We start from the raw sequence: 20,114 nt of genomic DNA, 5'->3' as shown, positions 1-20,114 counted from the left end.
CAGCAGCGGTATTTATAGCCGCCCAGAGGAGAGGAGAGAGCAGGGGGCGTGGCTTCGGTTGTGGCTTTCGCACTGCTTCACGAGGCAGAGAGGGAGGGAATGGGAGGAGAGAGGCAGCTCTGGCGAGAGAGAGAGAGAGAGAGAGAGAGAGAGAGAGAGAGAGAGAGAGAGAGAGAGAGGGGGAGAGAGGGAGAGAGAGGGGGGATGCTATTTGGCAGGAGAGGAAAGAAAGAAAGGAGGGAGGGCTGTGTGTGTGTGTCTGAGAAATGAGAGAGAGGGAGGGAGGAGGGTACTGAGAGAAATCTGTCAGATTCAAACACACTGCTCTGTGTGTGTGTGTGATAGAGAGAACGAGCGATGATGAGAAGAGAGGAGGAGAGCCGAGGAAGAGATAGAAAGAGACAGCAGAGGAGCACAGAGTGAGGTATGTACGGCTGTCACGCTGCTCGTAACCCCAATAACAACCTGTGTATTTATATACATATATATTTATATATATGTATGTATATATATATATATATATATATATATATATGTGTGTGTGTGTGTGTGTGTGTGTGTGTGTGTGTGTGTGTACGCGTGTGTAAAAGTGCGTGCTGGTGTGCATGCGTGACTGAAGTGAGTAACTGTGTGTTTATATATATAGTTTGTTTTAGAAGCACACTGTAGTCACTCGGGGGTTTCTAAGTGGACAGATGGATGTAGACTGTTATCAATTATGTAATATGTGAGCACCATTTTCAGTGTTGGTGTGTGTGTGTGTGTGTGTGTGTGTGTGTGTGTGTGTGTGTACATGCTTGTGTAATTATGCTGATGTGTGTTTACGTGGCTATTGTGTGTGGAACATTGCTGCCACAGTGCCTTGACCATATGGGGTGATTTACAGCCATTGTAAATATAACTCCTATCACATGTGCTGGGAGAGCTGTGGATGGAACCTTAATTCCCCCCCCCCCCCCCCACACCCACCTCTCCGCTTCCACCATTGACAGCTAATTCACGTTCTGTTATTACATAATGAAGATAAGCAAATGGCTCAAACAGCCCTTTTCTCAGAGGCATCCACACAAAGTCCTTTGTGCTGTAGTGCAACAACAAAGATTGTGATGGCAATGTAACAGAGCAGCCTTGCCTCAGAAACTGTAACGCTCTTGTCTGCTGTTAATTAGATGAGTTATAGTTTACCTAACCCTAGAAGGTGGTCCACTTTCAGTTTCTCAAACACAGCCTACTGTATGGTTGTTGTGAATCTTTCGGTATCTTACGATTTGATCCAAAAACAATTCCCCATTTAAAATGGATTTTGGATTCAGCACATAGGGCTGCTAATTTCAGCATCTACTCCTGTGCGCTAATAAAGGCGGTCAGGCAAATTGCAGCATGAAAGCAGATTAAAGTGTGTGTATAAGATTATGGAGTTTTCATATTTGAAAAAGTTATATCAATTGATTGCAATGACGTTACCGCACAAAGGCAAAGCTAAGACAAAGTGTACAAACATGTATTCATGCTAAACCTGCACGAATGAAATGTCTCAGTGACTTCAACAATAACAAGTTTGAATGTTACAAAAAACTAAAGTGCTTACTATTTAAAAAATAAGGTTAGCTGCCTTTTTATTTCTCACAAACATATTTCTTTTTTGTTTTGCATGTTGTGGAACAGAAAGACACAGGACTATACAAAAACATAAATCAAGGTGTAAAGGACATAAGATGTATGATTAAAAAGGAGGCCGAAGACATGGAAAGAAAGTCCAATATGAGATAAGGTGCTGTGTTGTAATCAGGACACAAAATAACTTGTACATCTGGTATTTTGTGTTCAAATCACACAATAATGCTTGTCTGTGTAGTATTACTGTCCATCAGTAGCAATATCTAGCTTCTTATAAAGAGAAAAACTTTTTTCTTTAATTGATTTTTAGAAGTTGTGAATCTTTCCCCGGCCCTAATGGTTGTGCTAGGATTATGATTGTAGTATATTTTAATTCTAGAAATGCAGCTCACAGGTTGATTCACTGTAAAATATGTAATATATATATATATATATAAAATGTAAAAGTGTCTTTTAAAATGTGCCCAGTCCAGTCTGATTTTAGATGTAAATCCCTGACCTCCAACAGCGTGCCAGGCAATATATTGCCTTCACTGCATCATAACCACTTGTAAAGCAATTGTTTTACACTTTTTTAATTTGAAATAACATGGAGAATACTCTCTTTACCAGTGAGGAATGTGTGACAAATTCTGTATTTTCTTTGTGTAGTTTCTGTACTTCTGTACGATATAGAAATACTACAAAGAAATGTTCTTAGGTAAAAGTATTAACATCAAAATATAACTTCAAGGAATCCTTCACATGCGATGTAATCTGATTTATTTAAAGGGACTATTAAGTAAAGTGGAGTGGAAGTATAAAGTAGCATGAAATGGAATAACTTGCAAGTACCTCGAAATTGCACACAATGAGATCCAGTCATACGACCTGCAGCGTAGTGTACGGCAGAACTTGGGATCAAAATTGGCCGTAGAACCAAATTAAGCCCTAATGAGCCGGCGCAGAGAGTTCCAGGGAAAGTGCTGCTGGTGGAGAAGTAGAGCTTTCAGCAGGGCGGACGTGGCCAACCTCTCGGCCCTCACAGTGCCCGACTGTCAGAAAACTGTTTTTATTTCACTTTTTTCCCCCCATTCATGGTCTCTGCCAGGACGCACAGCTATGCATTCCACAAACATTACCTGTAAATGATCCTCTACATAAAACGGCAAGTGGAAATTCCTCCGTGCCCTTTTGGCTTTAATTTTGCAGCCCTGTCTGATACAAACCTGCCCTCAGTGCTTTTGCAATTAGGTACCATGGCATACTGTGTTTAAAATATACTTACCAAGCTACATTACCAAACACTATTCATTCCCACCCTTTTATTCAAATGTCACAAGTCTTTGATGGCAACTCTTTCTTTTATGCGATGCCTTACGTGCAACTCTGCCACCTTGAAACTAGTCGTCCCTGTAGTGTGTGTTCTGGCAGTGATGTGAGGAGCAGCACATTTGTAGGTATTGTGTACAGACGATGCAAGAGTAAAACACTGTGGTGGGCTACTATGATATGGCTTCCTGTTTGCATAATCAGCAGTTGAGAAAGATGTAGAAGGCAAGGCAAGTTTATTTATAAAGAAAGCAGACGACCTGAGAGCTCTGGATGCTTCGTAACGTAGCTGCAGATCAGAGTAAACCATTCAGTGCTTTATGGTTTTTTGACGTCACGTCTTTGACAGACAGGATGCCAGTGTAAAGATCTCAGAAGTGATGTGAAAATAAATGGATGGACAAGTGTCTCCAGATACCTGCTGTGACACATGTCCTTTTAATCCTTGATATATATTCTTATGGTAATAGTAGGCTGACTGTAATTGTCTTCATGTGGCTGTTGAAATTCAGGTCCGAGTCTGTGACTACACTTAGATTTCTGGCCTTGTCTGTGGTTTCTAACATTGCAGATTGAAGCTGACTTTTAATCGTTCCTCCTTGGCTCCAAAAAGAATTACCACAGAGTGTAAAGAGACTCTGGCAAGAAGCACACTTGATGAATTTGGATTTTTTCTTTTTTGCTGCTTTGCAAAGCTTATCTTGCATCTGCCTGACACGTTCTAATTAAAACCTTCGACCCGAGCCAGTATGAGGGCGCTCTGTCCTGTTGGCTTTATGAGATGCTTCCAGATCTGGTTTGCTATCTAGAAGCCAATGAATGCGCTGACAGGTCAGTTAGCTTCAGCTTCAGTGTTGTGCAGTAGCAGTAGCTCAGTCTGTAGTCCCTGAACGGACCAAGTATAGAGTGTGGACTGGTACTTTGAGAAGTGCCAGTTCGCCTCCTGGGCATTGCGCTCGAGCACTGGACCCCCACACTGCTCCCCGAGTGCTGTATAATAGCTTCTCACTACTCCGAATGCTATGATGGGTTAATTGCAGAGTCTACATTTCACTGTGCTGTGCACATGTGTGTCACTATTGAGGTTTCAAAACCCTCCATTTTCCATTCCATGTCTGTGGCAAACTACATCCTTAAAATTTGATTAGTCGTGTATATTTAATCTTAAAGCGAGCCTATGTAATAGTAAATAACACTTTCTTCCTCTTAACAATGAAAAGTTACATTTATCAGCAATAAAATCCACTTTTGCTCCTTATGGTGGCTAATGTTAGCAAACCTAACGTAGATATTTCTACTGATTTCTACTGTAACTGAAATGATTAAGTCAGATCACTGAGTATATGGGTCGTCTCTTCTTGTTCTACTTTAATTATTATTCATTGCCACAGTGGTTCCTGTTCAGCAAAGGTTATGCAGGCTCACTTTAAAGGGCTACTGCAGCTGTTTAGTAAAGTACTTTCAGAGACAAACTTGGTCCACATTGATGCAGTCGAGGCTAAGATATCCTGACTTCTAGTGTCAGTCAAGCTCAAACAACACTGGATCCTACATTCCCCACAATGCACCTTGACAGTGTCGTACGTGAACATGCTCATGATTTTGGTGAACGTATCCGTTTGCTACTAATGAACCAGTTTATTGCACGGCGAGTGCAATCAAAGCAGCGGAGAGAGCGCGGCCGGTGTCTGTTCTATCCCCGCCTCCAAAGTCTCAAAAGTCAACTTGACGAGCGAGCAAATGTTGAGCAGTTGCAGGACTGAGCGAGGGTCGAGGGACTGTTTTGTGCAAGCAGTGCAGAAAGTACCTGGTTTTTATGTGCGCGTGTTTTGAGAATTAAACGCCATAGCATTAGACCGTTTGGACTGGACTTTGATCTGCCTCTCGTGAACTGCGAACTTGCACAACATTTCTTATTACTCGATTTCAGCTAAACATTAAGGTTATTATTTGGGCCAAAAAGGACATTATACTATTTTCACAGTCGGAGTCGTACTTCTCAAGACGAGTTAACAGACCTTGATTTGTAAAATAGGTGGAGAGCCTCTTAAGGGACCTGCAACATTATTGCCAGACACTTTATGTCCATCCAAATAGCATCATTCAAGAAAATGAAAGACATGATTGATGCTGTTGCTCTACCATAACCTGTAGTCTCCTGCTGTAACAACTTCAGGTCATGAAGTCTATAGAACAAAAGCTGCCGTAAGCTGTGAATTTGACAGCACGGGTCCTGTCTGCCGCTGATTGTGTGAGCTAATTCTATTATGCTTCATGTCGGTACAACACCTACTGTAGACCGCGTTCAATAAGATACCACAGTGCACATTCAGTAATCACTGCACTGCGCTTGCACTCAGCAGCTCACTCATAACAAACGCAACTTATCATCTATGAGGCTGAAATTTGCCATGGCAGTCAATTGTGTTTGTGTGTGTGGTAGCATGTGTGTACGTGGTCGCAGATATCGCTTGTTCACTTATAGACACAGACTTGGCGGAGGTCTGCTCTCTCAGAGTGCCCTTGTAGTTCTTACCTTATTTCATTTAGTTGTCTGTTTGATTGTTTAAAGGCATTTTGTGCTCAGTAGTTTCCTAATAAGTTCTGATCTTATTCTAGTCTTCCAACTGTTGTGTACCTCGCTGCTTCCCCCTGCAGCAAGTTATGACACGCGTCTTCTCCCAATGCTGATCGGGTCTATTACAGCCTCTCCAATCAGTCTGTCAGACAGAGTGTCACACCTGACTCTGCCTGACTTGTGTTCAGAGCAGTTAACATACAGCTGTGGCAGCACAGATTAGCATAAGATCATGTTCGACGCTCTCGTGCACTCTGTTAACATTTCAGTGCTTATCTGTGATCCTACTGGCGGATAAGGATGGCACTTCAATGCCTATGCATGCTGTTGCAGCTCAGCTGAAAACTCTCATTTCCCAAAAGTCAACTTTTCAAGAAGTGAGATCATCTGGCGGAGGGTGCTGTTGACACCCATGTGTTGTCTTTTAGACCGTTCACACTGCATTAGCAATGCTTGGGCTTTGTCCCAGGTTTTGCAGGGATTAGGGAACATTTTCTACTCATAGCAGGTAGCTGTTGAGAAACAATGCAGCTATATGAACTTAAGGCACTCCAGGCAAACACATTGTTTTTTCATGCTATTTTGCTGCTATAACATGTCTTCTTCAAGTGGAAAGAAAACATTCAAAATACACATTTAGGTGTTTATTTTACTAACTTATTTCCATTTACATCTGTAGATTTCTGCTAAATTCACCAGAAATACTCAAAATCTGTTGTTTTTTTCTCAGACTCTGAGCCAGAAATCTCCGCTTCAGCAGCTCTTACATACACCAAACCTTCCAGTTTCATTCCTCTCTATATTCTGAAGGTTTTCACTGAGGGGTTTGTTCATATAGCATTCATTGCTGGATTTATATAACAAGTTATTCCTTAAAACATGGTTTATGGTTTATTTTCTGATTTATGGAGCGACATGTTATACAGTACTAAATTCCCTCTATAAAAACCTTTTGACTCTAATATGTCAACAAATTGAAACAAGAATTGTGAATTCTTTTTTAAGATTTCTGTTTGGGAAATGTATGCAAATTAGCACATAAATAATAAGATAATGCACCGTTTGCATTATTTAAACATACAATTTCAGAAAACTAAAATCTTTACCCTTTTTACTTTTTACACGACACAAGTTAGCATTCTGTACAATAACGGGGTCAACGTGTGGTTGGCTCTCAGCAAAGTCAGGAAATCCCCGTACTGTATCGGTCATAGCATCAAACACAATATCCCACTTGTATTACTTCAGCTTCGTGCCACATTTCTTCCTTCAGAACAAATTAGCAGAAAATCCCCTTAAGGATCTATCGCACTGTACCACATGTATCCTCTCATCCTTAATCTACTTTATATTCACTATGTGTACCACATGACCTTGACTTTAAGTATGAAACACTGTTCCCAGATAACTTCCATCTCTCTGCCCTCGCTGCCCTTTTTGCTCCTCAAACCCCCCCTCCCCCCGAGTCAATTGCGTTCTCTCTTTTCCCTGGTCTTTCCTGAATCTCTCACAACCCCTCCCGTCTCTTCCTCAGATCATTAACATTCGCTTTGTTCTGTGCAGATTAAGGTCGCGCGCTGATGAAGGCCTCCGGAGCCTCCAAGGTCTTGGGGCCCTCACAGCCTCATTTTTTGTAAAAATCTCTCTGCCGCACTTCTTCTTACTCTCTAGTTCTTCCTGAAACCGTCAACCCAAGTGTGTCGCCATCACAACCACCACACGGTTTTGAAAGAGGAAATGAGTTACTGTTTTCGGGTTTTAAACAACCCAGATTATTGCTTGAGGCTGATAGAGGAACAAAGTTTCCAGTGAAAGCAGCACACTATGCCTCTCATTTCCGAGTACTGAAACTTATTGAGAAACTGACACAGGATGTGGGAAGTGTCTGTGTGAAAGTAAAAATAGCAAGACACAACACAACTAATCTTCTTAGTACAGTTTACGCTGACTAATAAACAAGCATGCAAATGTCTCATAGTCATGTGTAAGATTGGATGCAGATGTACGCTAGTGCATCTGAAATATACTACTGCAGTGCAACACAAGGGCATTAAAGGTCTACTCCAGTGAGAGCATTTCCATAAAGTGTGAGACAGATAAAAAAGAAGAACAGTCAAAATTATTTCTTTAACCTTTTTTTTTGTCTCTAGTTTTGTCCCATAAAAGCTTGATCCTACACTACCCACATTGCATCTCAGTGTGTATTTTAATACACTTGCCTTGCCTGGTAAACAACCATGTCTTTTAAATTGAAAACATGTGTTTCAATTTAAAAACCTATTAGAGCTACAAAGTGGGAGGAGCTAACTGGGGCATCCCATTCATTTTCCCTGAACAATGTTACATACCAACATACATCAACTCTTCAGACGTTAGCAGTAAGCTCGCTGTCAGAGGCATCGGCCGTGTCTGTGGGAGTCTTTGTGTTCAGCTCAGCCTCTGACTGAACCCAGAACTCACCAGAGACTCTGGTGAGTTCTGGTGTATTTGCGTTGCTCCTGGTGAATTCTTGTCTAATTGCATTGTCGCCTGTCGTCTAAACACACACAGTCAGTACAAAAGATGAATCAATGTGTAAGAAAATATCTGGTTCTTTGATTAAAAACAAAACAATTTTGGATGAATCCAGTAACTATGGCGCTGTGTTTAGTTCACAGCTACCACAAGGAGATGTTTTGCAACGGCTCTGAATCGCACCATTATATGGCTTCTTCTTCATAGCAACAGTGGCTGAGACTCATGGGTATTGTAGACTTGCATGTCTCTATGTTGAGTAACATTAGGAAGATCATTCAAATACAACTTTGAAATAGGAATACAGAGTGGGCAAATACACTTCCTGCGGCTCCACCCACAGTGCAACGAGATAACCCTGATCACCTGGGTTATTTTTTCAAACTTGTCAAACTCCTGCAGGAGCCGCAAGATTCCTTTTTTAACGTGCGCAAATAACAATGGTAACCTACAAAGCAAATGTGAGCAATTGTTAATACATCAACAAACTGCGAGTCGACCCAAAGTAGATCCCAGGTTAAGGATGTTACTACATCCTAGATCCTCATCTTTGACCATTTTCCTCTTAGAATCTTGTTAAGCTCGGTAGAGTATGTTTAAAAAATAAAAAAATAAAAAAGATGGAGACATCTACATGTATATTTTACCATTATCTTGGACATTGCCAACCCCGGACCTCGAGGCCTTTAATACCCTCCATTATTGCTGTCACCTCTCATCTTCCCATCCCCCATCCTTCATACTTCCTCTTTCACATTCTCATCACTTTGCCCTCTTACTGTCCATTCGGCGCTCTGCGCCCCGAAACCCCCCCACCCCCCACCCTCCGCTGTCCCTCCTATTAAATCTCTCTTCTCTAGTGTCACTGTCCCTTTCTGTCTTGTCGCCCTGGCCTCATTTGTCCTCTGGCTCTCTCATTTTCACATTCTGGTCTCCATAAATCTCCATTTCTTGCTCCCTATCGTCCTCTTGTCATCTATATTCTTGTCTTACCGTTATCCTCACTTTCTCTTCTCTATGTTCCCTCTGATTGCTACTCAGGCCACTTCACCTATGGATCAGGATTCACCGAAGGGATTCCATGAACACACCGACCTGACTGACAGCCCCGCAGAGCGCAGCCGATCGACACTGATGCCGATGCCTCGAATGCAGCTGTAAAGCAGCAAGGCCAAGGGGTCAGGGCTGAAAGGTCACAGACTACAGAGCCGGAGTGAGCACTGAGGTTGAAAGGGTTTCAGCAGGGGAGACTGAGAGGGGAAACAGGGGTCAAGAAAGACTGTCTCAGTGACGGACAAGAGTCAAGGGGTCAAAGATGATGACGTCACATGTAAAGCTGAGGAGGGAGAAGGGGAGTCTGGCAGAGTACGATTCGCAGATGAAAGGTAAGTTGCTCTGGATGTGCATACGTGTACGTGCATCAATTTAGAATGTTTCAGGCGATCAAATTGACATTATTAGTTTGTTTCACTACCACTGTAATGCTTCAGAAGGGGCAAACTGCACCCACCTGTAGGTGAGAAGATGCATTTTGTTTTACTCTCCGGAACATTAAGTTAAAGGTACCAACACTACATGGTTAGGTTTAGGAAAAAGGTCATGGTTTGGGTCAAAATAAGTATGCTTTTGTTATGTTATGTGACGTGTAGGGATGTGAATCGAGAACCCGTTCCCATTGAGAAGCAGTTTGAAGTTGTCCGATTACTTACATTTTGCATGCCTTGGTGACTATCTATTCCTCTTATTGATGCTTGCAGACAGTTGCACATGCACAAGTATGCAACGCCCTACGCTCACTGTATTTTTTTTCAGTTTGTTTGGAACCGGAGCAAAGGCAGAGCTCAAAAGCGTGGCTCTTATAAATATATATGGGGGGCGCACCCTTTTTCTTTCCCTGATAATGCTACATTGTGAACAACAAATTTGTGTTAAAATCAGCAGGAAAAGAGCTAGTTAACGTTAGCTGTTAGCCGCTGGTGAGCAGTCCTGCTTGGCTACATAACGGAGCCAATTAACATCTAGTGAAGTTCCTTTGATTACCATTAGGATGCTTTCAAGCCGTATTCAGCAAAAAAATGCATTGGGCAAAGGTAAATTATAATGTTATAATGATGAGTTCAAATGTAGTCTGGTAAAATGTAGTTTTGGGCCAGAAACTTTAATTAATACAGTTGTTTGAAGGAGATGTTTTTACAGCAGTATACAATTATTCTTATTCTTATTCTTATTATTCTTATTATTATTCTTATTATTATTATTATTACCTCTTTAACTTCCTAACACTAGCACTAAGCAGCTTATAGATAATTTAAAGCAAATATTTAAATGAAATTGCAGTTATTTATTTCCTAATCATTTTCTTGTGTGTTTTTATGCTAATAACCACTATAGATGACAATAACAATGTAAAAAATAAATAAAGCCTCACCTATATGAACTTTTCCATCCAACAATGTATCAGGAATCGATAATGGAATCAATGTTGACTTTTGATTTCAAACGGGCCACAAACTCAGGTCTCCCTGGTGAGTCTGGTGTTTGTTGACCCATCCAACCTCCCTTACCTCGACCGCTCCAAGCCACAGCCTTTTTGTATTCGTAACGGTGAGCAACCATGTGAATAGATGATAACGGTGATCTGTATCTGTCGCAGGCCACTTCGAATACATATCTAGGACATTGATAACAGCCATTTAATGGGCTGATATCAATCGAAGCGGGTGGTGTGTGTGTCGTGTGCTTGTCTCTGTGTACATCTGTGCCCTTTATTGCACGTCTGTGCGTGCCTATGCGCTCACCTGCATGCATGAATGCATATAAGATGGCACAAGTGCATTCATGCATGAATGTGTGCAGTTGCTCTGCACAGTCATCCAGCCGTAGACTCTCACTGAACAATTATGTTATTTTGTTCGGTTTATTGATTTTTTTATACACAAATTAACATTAATGTTAAAGCACTTGAGTGTCGGTGTCTTGTTATTGTAGTGCAATAGAAAAAACAACAACATACAATGCATAGCAACTACAAGGAAAACACAAACATTCAGTTTGGCTTAACTCAGATAAAATAGAAAGATAATTTTCTCTGCATGGGCAAAGAAAGCCCCCCGCCCAAATCTTTTGGAATTTCTTGGAAGAACCTTTAAATTTATATTAGATTTTTTTTCAAGGTAAAAATTCTTAAGAGTTTCCTTTATACACAGAATGTGAGCTGGCGGTTGATTTCCATCCCATTAGTATTAGACGTCTAGCCAATAGTTTTACAAAAGCAATCAGATCCACTTGGAGCCTGGGCAAAGGTAACTGGGAAATGCCAAAAAGAGCAGTAATGGCATTAGGTTCAATAAGTGTTCCAAGTCAATGAACATATTTGTGCATTTGTTTACATGTAGTATGTACTCAAAAACACGTTATCACAAACCAAGTAGCAACCTCTGGGTTTGAAAAGTAAGGCCAATACGAAAGAGCCTCAAACCTGCTTTATTTCTGATATCCAGCGACTCCTGTGGCAGCAAAAAGAAGTCTGATTCTATAGAAGTCTATGAGAAAATAATAATAATAATAATAATAATAATAATAATAATAATAATAATAATAATAATAATAATAAGTTTTATTTGTATAGCACCTTTCATACAAGAATTTCAGCCCAAAGTGCTTCACAGCAAAAACATAACAATTAGTACAAGGACAGAATAAGAGCATTTACAGTACAATAATCACAGTGTAGATGTAAATGAGTCTGAAGTACCATTATAAAATAGCAGAAATGAAATAGCCAGAATGAAAATAATTCTAAAATAGCAGAATTAAAATAGTATAAAATAACATTGACACACTTCTTGTAAATGTTTTAAACTATCAGGGCCATATTTGAAATGACCCGACTTCTCACTTGATTTATTACCTCAGTAAACATTTTCCTGATGAGTTTATGGTCTCAATCGCTAGTTTCAAGTTTTCTTCAATACAGCATGATGTAAAATAGATGATAAAGCAGGGTATACTTTAGGGTGTGGCTATTTTGTGATTGACAGGTCGCTATTATGGCGTTATCTTTGTAACATTTTGCTTAACTAAAAATGTCCAGGTTGTACTTGGCTCCACCCTCTCGTATCCCTTTTGGTTCCAAAAAACCGAGATGGCAACGGCCAAAATGTCAAACTGTAGGCCATAGTTCACAAACCAATGACAATCAACCAATGGACATCTCGTTGACTACGTCCACTTCTTATATACATATACGGTCTATGTCACAATCTAATAAAATCACAAAGGTTTTGAGTTTGAGTCTCTTAAAGCTATAAGGAGAGGAACATTAGCATGATCAATGTTGACGTTACACGATTTTCACATGACAACAGCAATATGTGCTGTCTTTTGGAGGGTGCATGTCGTGGCTGGGTGGCTCTCTGTACTGTACTACAAGGGTGTATTTATAGCAGTATTAGTGATGCTGTCTCTTCACATCCAGTCAGCCCAGGGCTATTTTCTTACACAGACACGGAGAAAAAGAGTAAAGACAGGGGAAAGAGGAAGCGGTGGGGGGGGGGGGCGCTGAGCAAGGAAGAAAAGGAATAGCGAGCCAAAAACAGGTGAGAGAAGAAGAGAGAGATGTGAGAGAGGAAAGTGGAGGCGGAGTTATTTGAGAGAATGATGTTTGAATTAGCCTTTTCAAACCAAAGTGCAGTGCCGGGCCACGTCGCTGCTGGCTTAGCTGTGTTTGCATACAAGCTTAATACATAACCCTGTATTATACACACAAGCTTGTATGCATGTATACTTGGTGATTACAAGTGAGCTGTGTATAATCTATATGTTGCTGTCAAATTACTCAGTAAATCTGCAATCGCACCTTCAGATGCATTTTAGGCGAGACACTACAGGCGAAAACATTGTTTTTTCATGCATTGATCAATTTTAAGAGTTTGGGCTTTTTTTGCTCCCTTAACGATTCTTCAGTCTGACTAGTGGAAAGAAAACATTAAAATACACATTTATGTGTTCATTTTACTAACTTTGTCAATTTGTCTCTGTAGATTTCTCCTAAATTCACCGAAAGTTAGCATCAGATAATGCCTCATTTGTATATTTAAACATAACATTTCAGAAAACTTATAGTACAAAAGAAAATTGTCTTGTTGTAAGTAATCTGGGGAAGTTTCATGATGATATCTATATGTTAAAATTGTTACCCTATTCACCTGTAGTATCTATGTGATTCTCATTCCCTGCAAGAAATGTGGGATTAGAAAATAAATTGTTCTATATACTCTAATTCCTATAATAATAATAATAATAATAATAATAATAATAATAATAATAATAATAATAATAACAATAATGATATTTTATTAGTTAACTTATTGCATGACTGAATTAACTATTCCTCATAAAGCCATGCTTGGGCTGAAGCCCTCTTACATACACTTTTCATTGTAATCATGACTTCCTGCAATCCCAAACCATGAGATAATATGTCCTGATACAACCTCTACAGAATGATTCCGTGTGGAGGTGCTAACAACTTGATCCGAGAGTAAAATATGCTCTGAATGTAACTTTATAGATCCATTATGCACCACTTGATGATACGTAAATTGTGAGAGACAAGTGAACAAAACAAATTATGTTCAAAATTGTTTTCTCTACTGTGTTTATGACTTAATTAAATAGTTTTTATTCTTCTGTAAAACAGGTGGTAAAAAATAAAGTTTTTTCCTGGAGAATAAAAAATTTTTGTGTGTTGTCAGGATAATTTTTTGTTTCAGTGTTTGTTGTTGTAACACTCATTTCGGCCACACGAGGCTCAAGTGCTCCAGTTATTTGAAGTAATAAAATCCGTATCCAAGCTGTTTTAAATCAGGATTGTTTGTTCAAGATTGGTTCAATAAAAAAGTATAAATATTTGGTTTGGTTGAGATTGAGATTGAGATTAAGATTGAGATTTAATGTCTTGGATGAAGTGTCCAAATCCAAACTTTCTTTTGTAATGTACGGAGTTCACGATCTGTTCATATTTGTAAGCGTTGTCTCATGTCTGTGTTTGCATTAGTCGGTATAAATAACTGTCCTCTTTCTCTCCATGTCTATCTGTGTCTCTCTGTGTGTCCGTCCATCTCTGTCTCTGTGTGTTAGACCTGCGGACCCAGCTGACAGACCAGATCAAGATTTTGGACTCTCAAGTGGAGGTGAAGCAGCAGCAGGTCTCAGACCTCTCTGAGTTTCTCCGGCGCCGAGGCGACATCGAGGCTGAATATGCGCGCGCCCTGGACAAACTGACCGAGCGATTCACCCACAAGACTAAAAAGTAAGCGTGCATACAGTATGTACGGAAGCGAGCTTATTATCTGAGAAATCTGATAGAAGTTTTCATGAAAAAAAGAAAAATCTGCTCTGTTTTTCTGAATTAACTAGATTAACTAGACTAGATCTCAATATTCTGAAAAAGGTTTTCATGAGAGAGAAAAAACTTCTCTGATTTTCTCAAAATCCCAATTTGTGAGCTCGATTTCATAGAAAAAACGACGGCTGCATGTTAAATTTAGTCCAGTTTCATGTTTGGCTTGGTTAAGAGACATTGGGAGATTATTATTTTTTTCATGAAAACTTCTCTTAGAAGAGATAGAAATCTCAGTGAATTCAGAAATACAGGGCAGGTGTCATGTTTGTCTCTCAGGTGAAGTGTTTCATGAGGCTGTGTTTGTGCTTTTCTCCAGGAAGGAGCAGTGGGGTCAGTCTGTGTGTCAGGTCTGGTCTGTTCTGCTGACTCAGACTCGGCTGGAGAGCCGGGAACATGCAGCGCTGGGTGACACCTGCTGCAACACACTCACGCTGCGGTTGGCACACAGTACGGAGGATACACACCGTCTGCACAAACGGGTGAGTGGATCTTCGGTTTGAGGTCACATGCACGCAGAAACAGTCACAGTAGACATGCGAGACCAGGTCATTATTCCTGTCTTTGGAGGTCCTCCTCCTATCATTCCTCTCAGCTATGCTAACATTTTACTGATCATATTCAAAGCGTAGTAAGGAGATGTGGTAAAACTCTGAGAGTGAAGACGAAGTTGAATGTAATTGAAATATAGGAAATTATCCAACCTTAAATCAAAGGTAAACTTTGACATATATGCAGCAGGAGTGCACGTGGTAACATCACTGCCAGATTAATTCTGTGACAGAGCACAACACTACATGTATAAATTGACACATACTGAACAAAATAAAACTCTTTTTATATAATCATCACTTCATGTATTTGTTCTGTTCTCTGTCTTGGTACTGCAGATAATGTGCAGTTTCATTCACTTTATAAAGCACACACACTCATCTTGCTCAAAGTGCTGCTTGTCAGACACGTCTCTGTTCCTCGCCATTGTTGAAAGTGAGAAGAATTTTAATTAAGCCACAACAGTAATTTAAGAGCAGCTATGAGGTGTTGTTCGGCCCGACGCCAAGCAGAGCAACACACTTTTAGCTTTTCTAAAATCCCTGTCAACACTATTTATATATTTGGATCCCCATTAGTCACTTATGAGGTAGAAACTACTCTTCCTGGGGTCCACAGAAGAAAACATTACATCCTAATGTAAAACAAATATGTAATTAAAAAAATCTAAGGAAAAAGGGAACAAAAGCAAGCTAAATAAATAAATAAATAAATCCACAACAATAAAACTACTAATGGCGATAACAACCAATCAGTAAAACATTTAATACAGCTCAGAAAATAATAGTAGCACCACTAAAAACAGCGAATACAGGGACAGAGAAAGTAAAATGAAAACAACAAATGACCAAGACATTAATAATCATAGTCAGATATTATGTAACAAACGTCCTATTGGGAGAGTAGCTGATGTCTCTGTGTCATCACATATTTCTTTAAACTATTTTTAAAAGCTGTGTTACTTGTTAAATTTGTAGTGTCTGATGGCAGCCATCCATATTTCCATTCCTCTGAACATACATTACGTTGACTGGACACTAATCCAAATGAGTAAGAACTAATATTTTAACAATGTGATGGATGCATGGTTGTGGTAAGAATGTACACATCTCTTATATATATATATATATATATATATATATATATATATATATATATATATATATATATATATATATATATATATATATATATATATATATATATATATATATATATATTAAATATGTTATTGCAACCATCAAAGTAGTTCTATGCAATTGTGCAAAATAACAACAGAAGTGATTATGGCTAAACTAGAATGAGCTTGAACGATTTCTGTTTAGCTGAGTGATGCATTGTTATCATTATCATTATGTAGTGTTATGTATGTTATGTATTGAGTTAGTTATTTACATTTTCTGTTTACATTTTGACATTTTGGGACTATTTACTTTCTTGCCTAGAGTTAGATGAGAAGTCAAACACGAGAGTGGTATCAATCTTGTCTGAATCTAACTTTAGCTAACAGGACTAGCATTGATGACGTAATTCCCGCGAACACTCGCTATGTGCCGCTAGCAGCCATACAATCAGTAGCTTGTCCTTCCTAACCTGACATATGCTTGTTATGGAATATTCAAATATAATAATGCGTGCATTTCGTGTTGTGTTCAGGGGCCGCACAAAATGTTTCAGAGGGCCGCTATTGGCCCATGGGCCTCACTTTGAGCAAAAGTAATTTTTCTATAGGCGTTTGGTGGCAAAAGCTTCTGACAAACAATCTGCTTTCTGTAAATTGCAGAGCAAAGAAGTTGGTATCCAGATGCAGGATGAATTGCTGAAGGTCACTACTGAAATGCAGACGGTGAGCATTTCATATTGTTGTCTTTGCATGTAGTAATGCAAAAAAAGTATTAATAACAATGCAATGGCAATAACAATGCTGAGTTTCAATTATGTTTGCTAATGAAGGCTCTGAAGACATATAACCAGTACCACACAGACTGTCTGATAGCTGAGGGGAAACTGAAGGAAGCCGAGCGGTTGGAGGAGAGACACACCGGCAAGTCAGCTGAGCTCGGCCTCGGCCAATCAGGAGGGCAGAGGCGGAGCTCCGTCAAGAAGATGGAGAGATTAATGGAGAAAGTGAGTGTGTCAGCGGTGTGTGTGTGCCACAGGAAGTCTTGAACTGTTTTTTTCCACAGAACAAACCATTTCCTGTTCCTGTTATTTTGTCAGTGTGTTTAAATGTATAAACGTGTGTGTGTGTGTGTGTGTGTGTGTGTGTGTGTGTGTGTGTGTGTGTGTGTGTGTGTGTGTGTGTGTGTGTGTGTGTGTGTGTGTGTGTGTGTGTGTGTACAGAGGCATGGCAGAGTGCAGGAGAACCAGCTGAAGTGCACCAAGGCTCGTAATGACTACTTGCTGAATCTGGCAGCTGCCAATGCAGCCATGAATAAATACTACCTGCAGGACATCAGCACTCTCATCGACGTAAGAAACATGCAATCTGTGTTGTGTAGAGTAGTTTTGATTTCTGAACTCCCTGTCAAAAAATACAAATCCTCATTTCTCCCACACCACAATCAACAAATGTTTTATTCTTTCTCCCCTTCCTCTCTTTTTACCTCCCCTGTCCATCATTGCCTTTTCCTGTCTTTCTCTCGGTCCTACCCTCCATCCGCATTGCCCCCTCCCTTTCCTCCTTCCTCACCGCCTCCTTTCATCTTTTCTCCCCCTCCCTGCTGGCAGTGCTGTGACCTGGGTTTCCACCTGTCTGTGGAGAGGGTGATGAAGTGCTACCTGACCAGTAGGTGGCGCATCCAGAAGACAGAGGAGACGGGGCTGAAGCAGCTGGAAGCTGCCATGACGTCCCTGGACCAGGGTGGAGACAGAGATGCGTTGCTACAGCAACACGACTCTGCCTTCTGCCTTCCCTTCAGATTCAACTACCATCCACATGAGGGAGACCAGGTGAAGAATAAGAATTATATTTCCACCTTTATTTATTATTGTATTTATTCCTCGTAGAGGATGATACTATATTTTGTCATATTATATTATATTATTTCATATTGTGTGTTTCAGGTGTGCGAGGTGAGTGCGGAGAGCCAGGTGAGGTACGAGCTGGAGACCAGGTTCCAGCAACTTCAGTCTCGACTCGCTGCCGTTACCTTGGAAACAGAGGAGGTCAGCTATTTATCCTCACTTCCTGTTTCTTTGATGATCTGTCTGTCTGTGTCCATGTGTCAGTCACTCAGTCAATAGGGGAGTAAGTGAGTGACAATATGCAACTTTACAATATGAACCTTAAAGGGACAGTTCATCCAAAGAAATGTCCTCTTACCTGTAGTGCTATTTATCACTACAGGTGTTGGAGATATCAGCCGTAGAGATGTCTGCCTTCTCTCCAATATAATGGAACTACATGGAACTCTGCTTGTGGTACTCAAAGCTCCAAAAAAATACAATTGAAAAACTGAACAGCGATGTGATTTCCAGAAATCATGAGCCTGTTACTCAAGATATTCCACAGACCTTGTTGTGACCAGTTTTGTGTAGGAACTATTTTTCTTTCTACCAAACTACACCCGCCAACTGTATCACTGCGCAGAAGGAAGTGAGCATAGCATTATATTGGGGGGGGGGAAGGGTTATCTCCAACACTCAGCATCTCACACCAAAACAATCTAGATTGATAAATAGCACGAGGGGGAATGTGTATCTTTGATTTTAGGGTGAACTGTCCCTTTTTAAATGGTTAGGGTTAGGGTTAAAATAGTTTTGACATAATACCTAGAAAATTAATGGACTTACTGAACTGAACAATAACCAATCAACATTGTTTCCCTTTCTCAGGTCAGTAAAACGCTTAAAGCCACACTCACAGCCCTGCTGGACAATATGTGTGAAAGCGACTTTAACCCCTCCCCCGACGTGCCCAGCAGCCTTGAGCCCCCTGGAGGAAACACCGCCCAAAAACTTACCCTTGCCAAGCGTCGAGCCAATCAGCAGGAGACAGAGACCTACTATTTTACAGTAAGTTGTTTCAGGTGGACATATTGCTGTTAGGTCATCTTTCAAAGATGCAGTATATATCAGACTGATGATGTCCTTTCATCAAAACACAATTTTGAAATGACATTTATTATAATTGGTCATAACTGATCACCCAGTAACTTCAGTAGTAGTATTAGTGTCTTAGCATTATTGTATTGGGTTTGTTGAAGATCATTTGAATGTTCATTTATAGTGAAAATAACATTTCAATGGGATTTCCACCCTGACAAGGATTCGTTTTCCAGTTGTTTTGGCACAACCCTTCAAATAATGATTCTCCAACACTGTATTAAATTAAAGAAACCCATGTTGTTTTTTTCTCATAACAGTTTATGCATTTCCTGTTACACTCAACCAAAATTTAAATGTATTTGCACAATTATTTTCCGTTTACCACGTAATTCTGTGACCAAAATGGATTTGCACTGCTTTTCTATTCCATAAGAGCGTAAATATTTTCACCTTACTGTTACTGAGAGGAAACTCACAGCTTACTGTGAATAGAGGACATGCTAAAAAAGTGAACACTTACCACTAAAGAAATTAAAATACAGAATCGCAATATCAGTGTCTTCTGCCGCACCGATAAAGGCGAATGTAATTTTATTGGCGGTGATGCACCAATTAATATTTCTAATAATTAACTCCTGATACATTAGTTAGCTGTTGTGCAGCACTGTATACATTGACATGGTGGCTACATGATACCTTTTGAGAGAGTTTCAGAAACTGTGCTTAAGCAGTTGAGGAAAAACTGTCATACTTGTTTTGCTTTTTGACTTAGAAAGTGAAGGACTTCCTCATCAGCAGTTCTCTGACCTTCAAACTTCAAGCCAAACATGACCTTCTACAAGATGCCATACAGAAAGGTAGTCTTATACCGCAATGATAGATGATGGATTTGGCAATTTCTTCTAATGCTGTCACTGTTCAAATCTGTGAAGAATGTCCTTAAGCCAGAGCTCAATGTTTATTGATACTTTAGATTTGTTGATCAGAAGGTTGAGTTTGTTATGCTGTTAGCTTCAAATGTAACCTTGAGCAAATACCCTGATTTTTTTTAAATTAGCTTACGTTTTCTCACCCAACCGATGCTGACTC

General features: G+C 40.0%; 1 protein-coding gene across 2 annotated transcripts in view; it reads left to right on the top strand.

The window, feature by feature from the left end:
- Positions 1–231: 231 nt before the first annotated feature.
- arhgap4b (Rho GTPase activating protein 4b) overlaps positions 232–20,114 on the top strand; it is a 34,718-nt gene continuing 14,835 nt past the window's right edge. For both annotated transcript variants that reach the window (XM_029435748.1, XM_029435747.1), the window contains exons 1-11: positions 232–424; positions 9,062–9,405; positions 14,162–14,333; positions 14,743–14,905; positions 16,759–16,821; positions 16,929–17,102; positions 17,319–17,447; positions 17,706–17,927; positions 18,042–18,143; positions 18,813–18,992; positions 19,798–19,882. In XM_029435748.1, the coding sequence (XP_029291608.1) occupies positions 9,336–9,405; positions 14,162–14,333; positions 14,743–14,905; positions 16,759–16,821; positions 16,929–17,102; positions 17,319–17,447; positions 17,706–17,927; positions 18,042–18,143; positions 18,813–18,992; positions 19,798–19,882 (1,360 nt within the window). In that variant the 5' untranslated portion in view covers positions 232–424; positions 9,062–9,335. The remainder of the gene's footprint in view (positions 425–9,061; positions 9,406–14,161; positions 14,334–14,742; positions 14,906–16,758; positions 16,822–16,928; positions 17,103–17,318; positions 17,448–17,705; positions 17,928–18,041; positions 18,144–18,812; positions 18,993–19,797; positions 19,883–20,114) is intronic.

Source organism: Cottoperca gobio, chromosome 7 (assembly GCF_900634415.1).
Source record: "Cottoperca gobio chromosome 7, fCotGob3.1, whole genome shotgun sequence".
In the NCBI taxonomy this organism is placed as follows: Eukaryota; Metazoa; Chordata; class Actinopteri; order Perciformes; family Bovichtidae; genus Cottoperca; species Cottoperca gobio.
The sequence above is the reverse complement of the archived record's forward strand: the minus strand, read 5'-3'. Positions and strand labels throughout refer to the sequence as shown.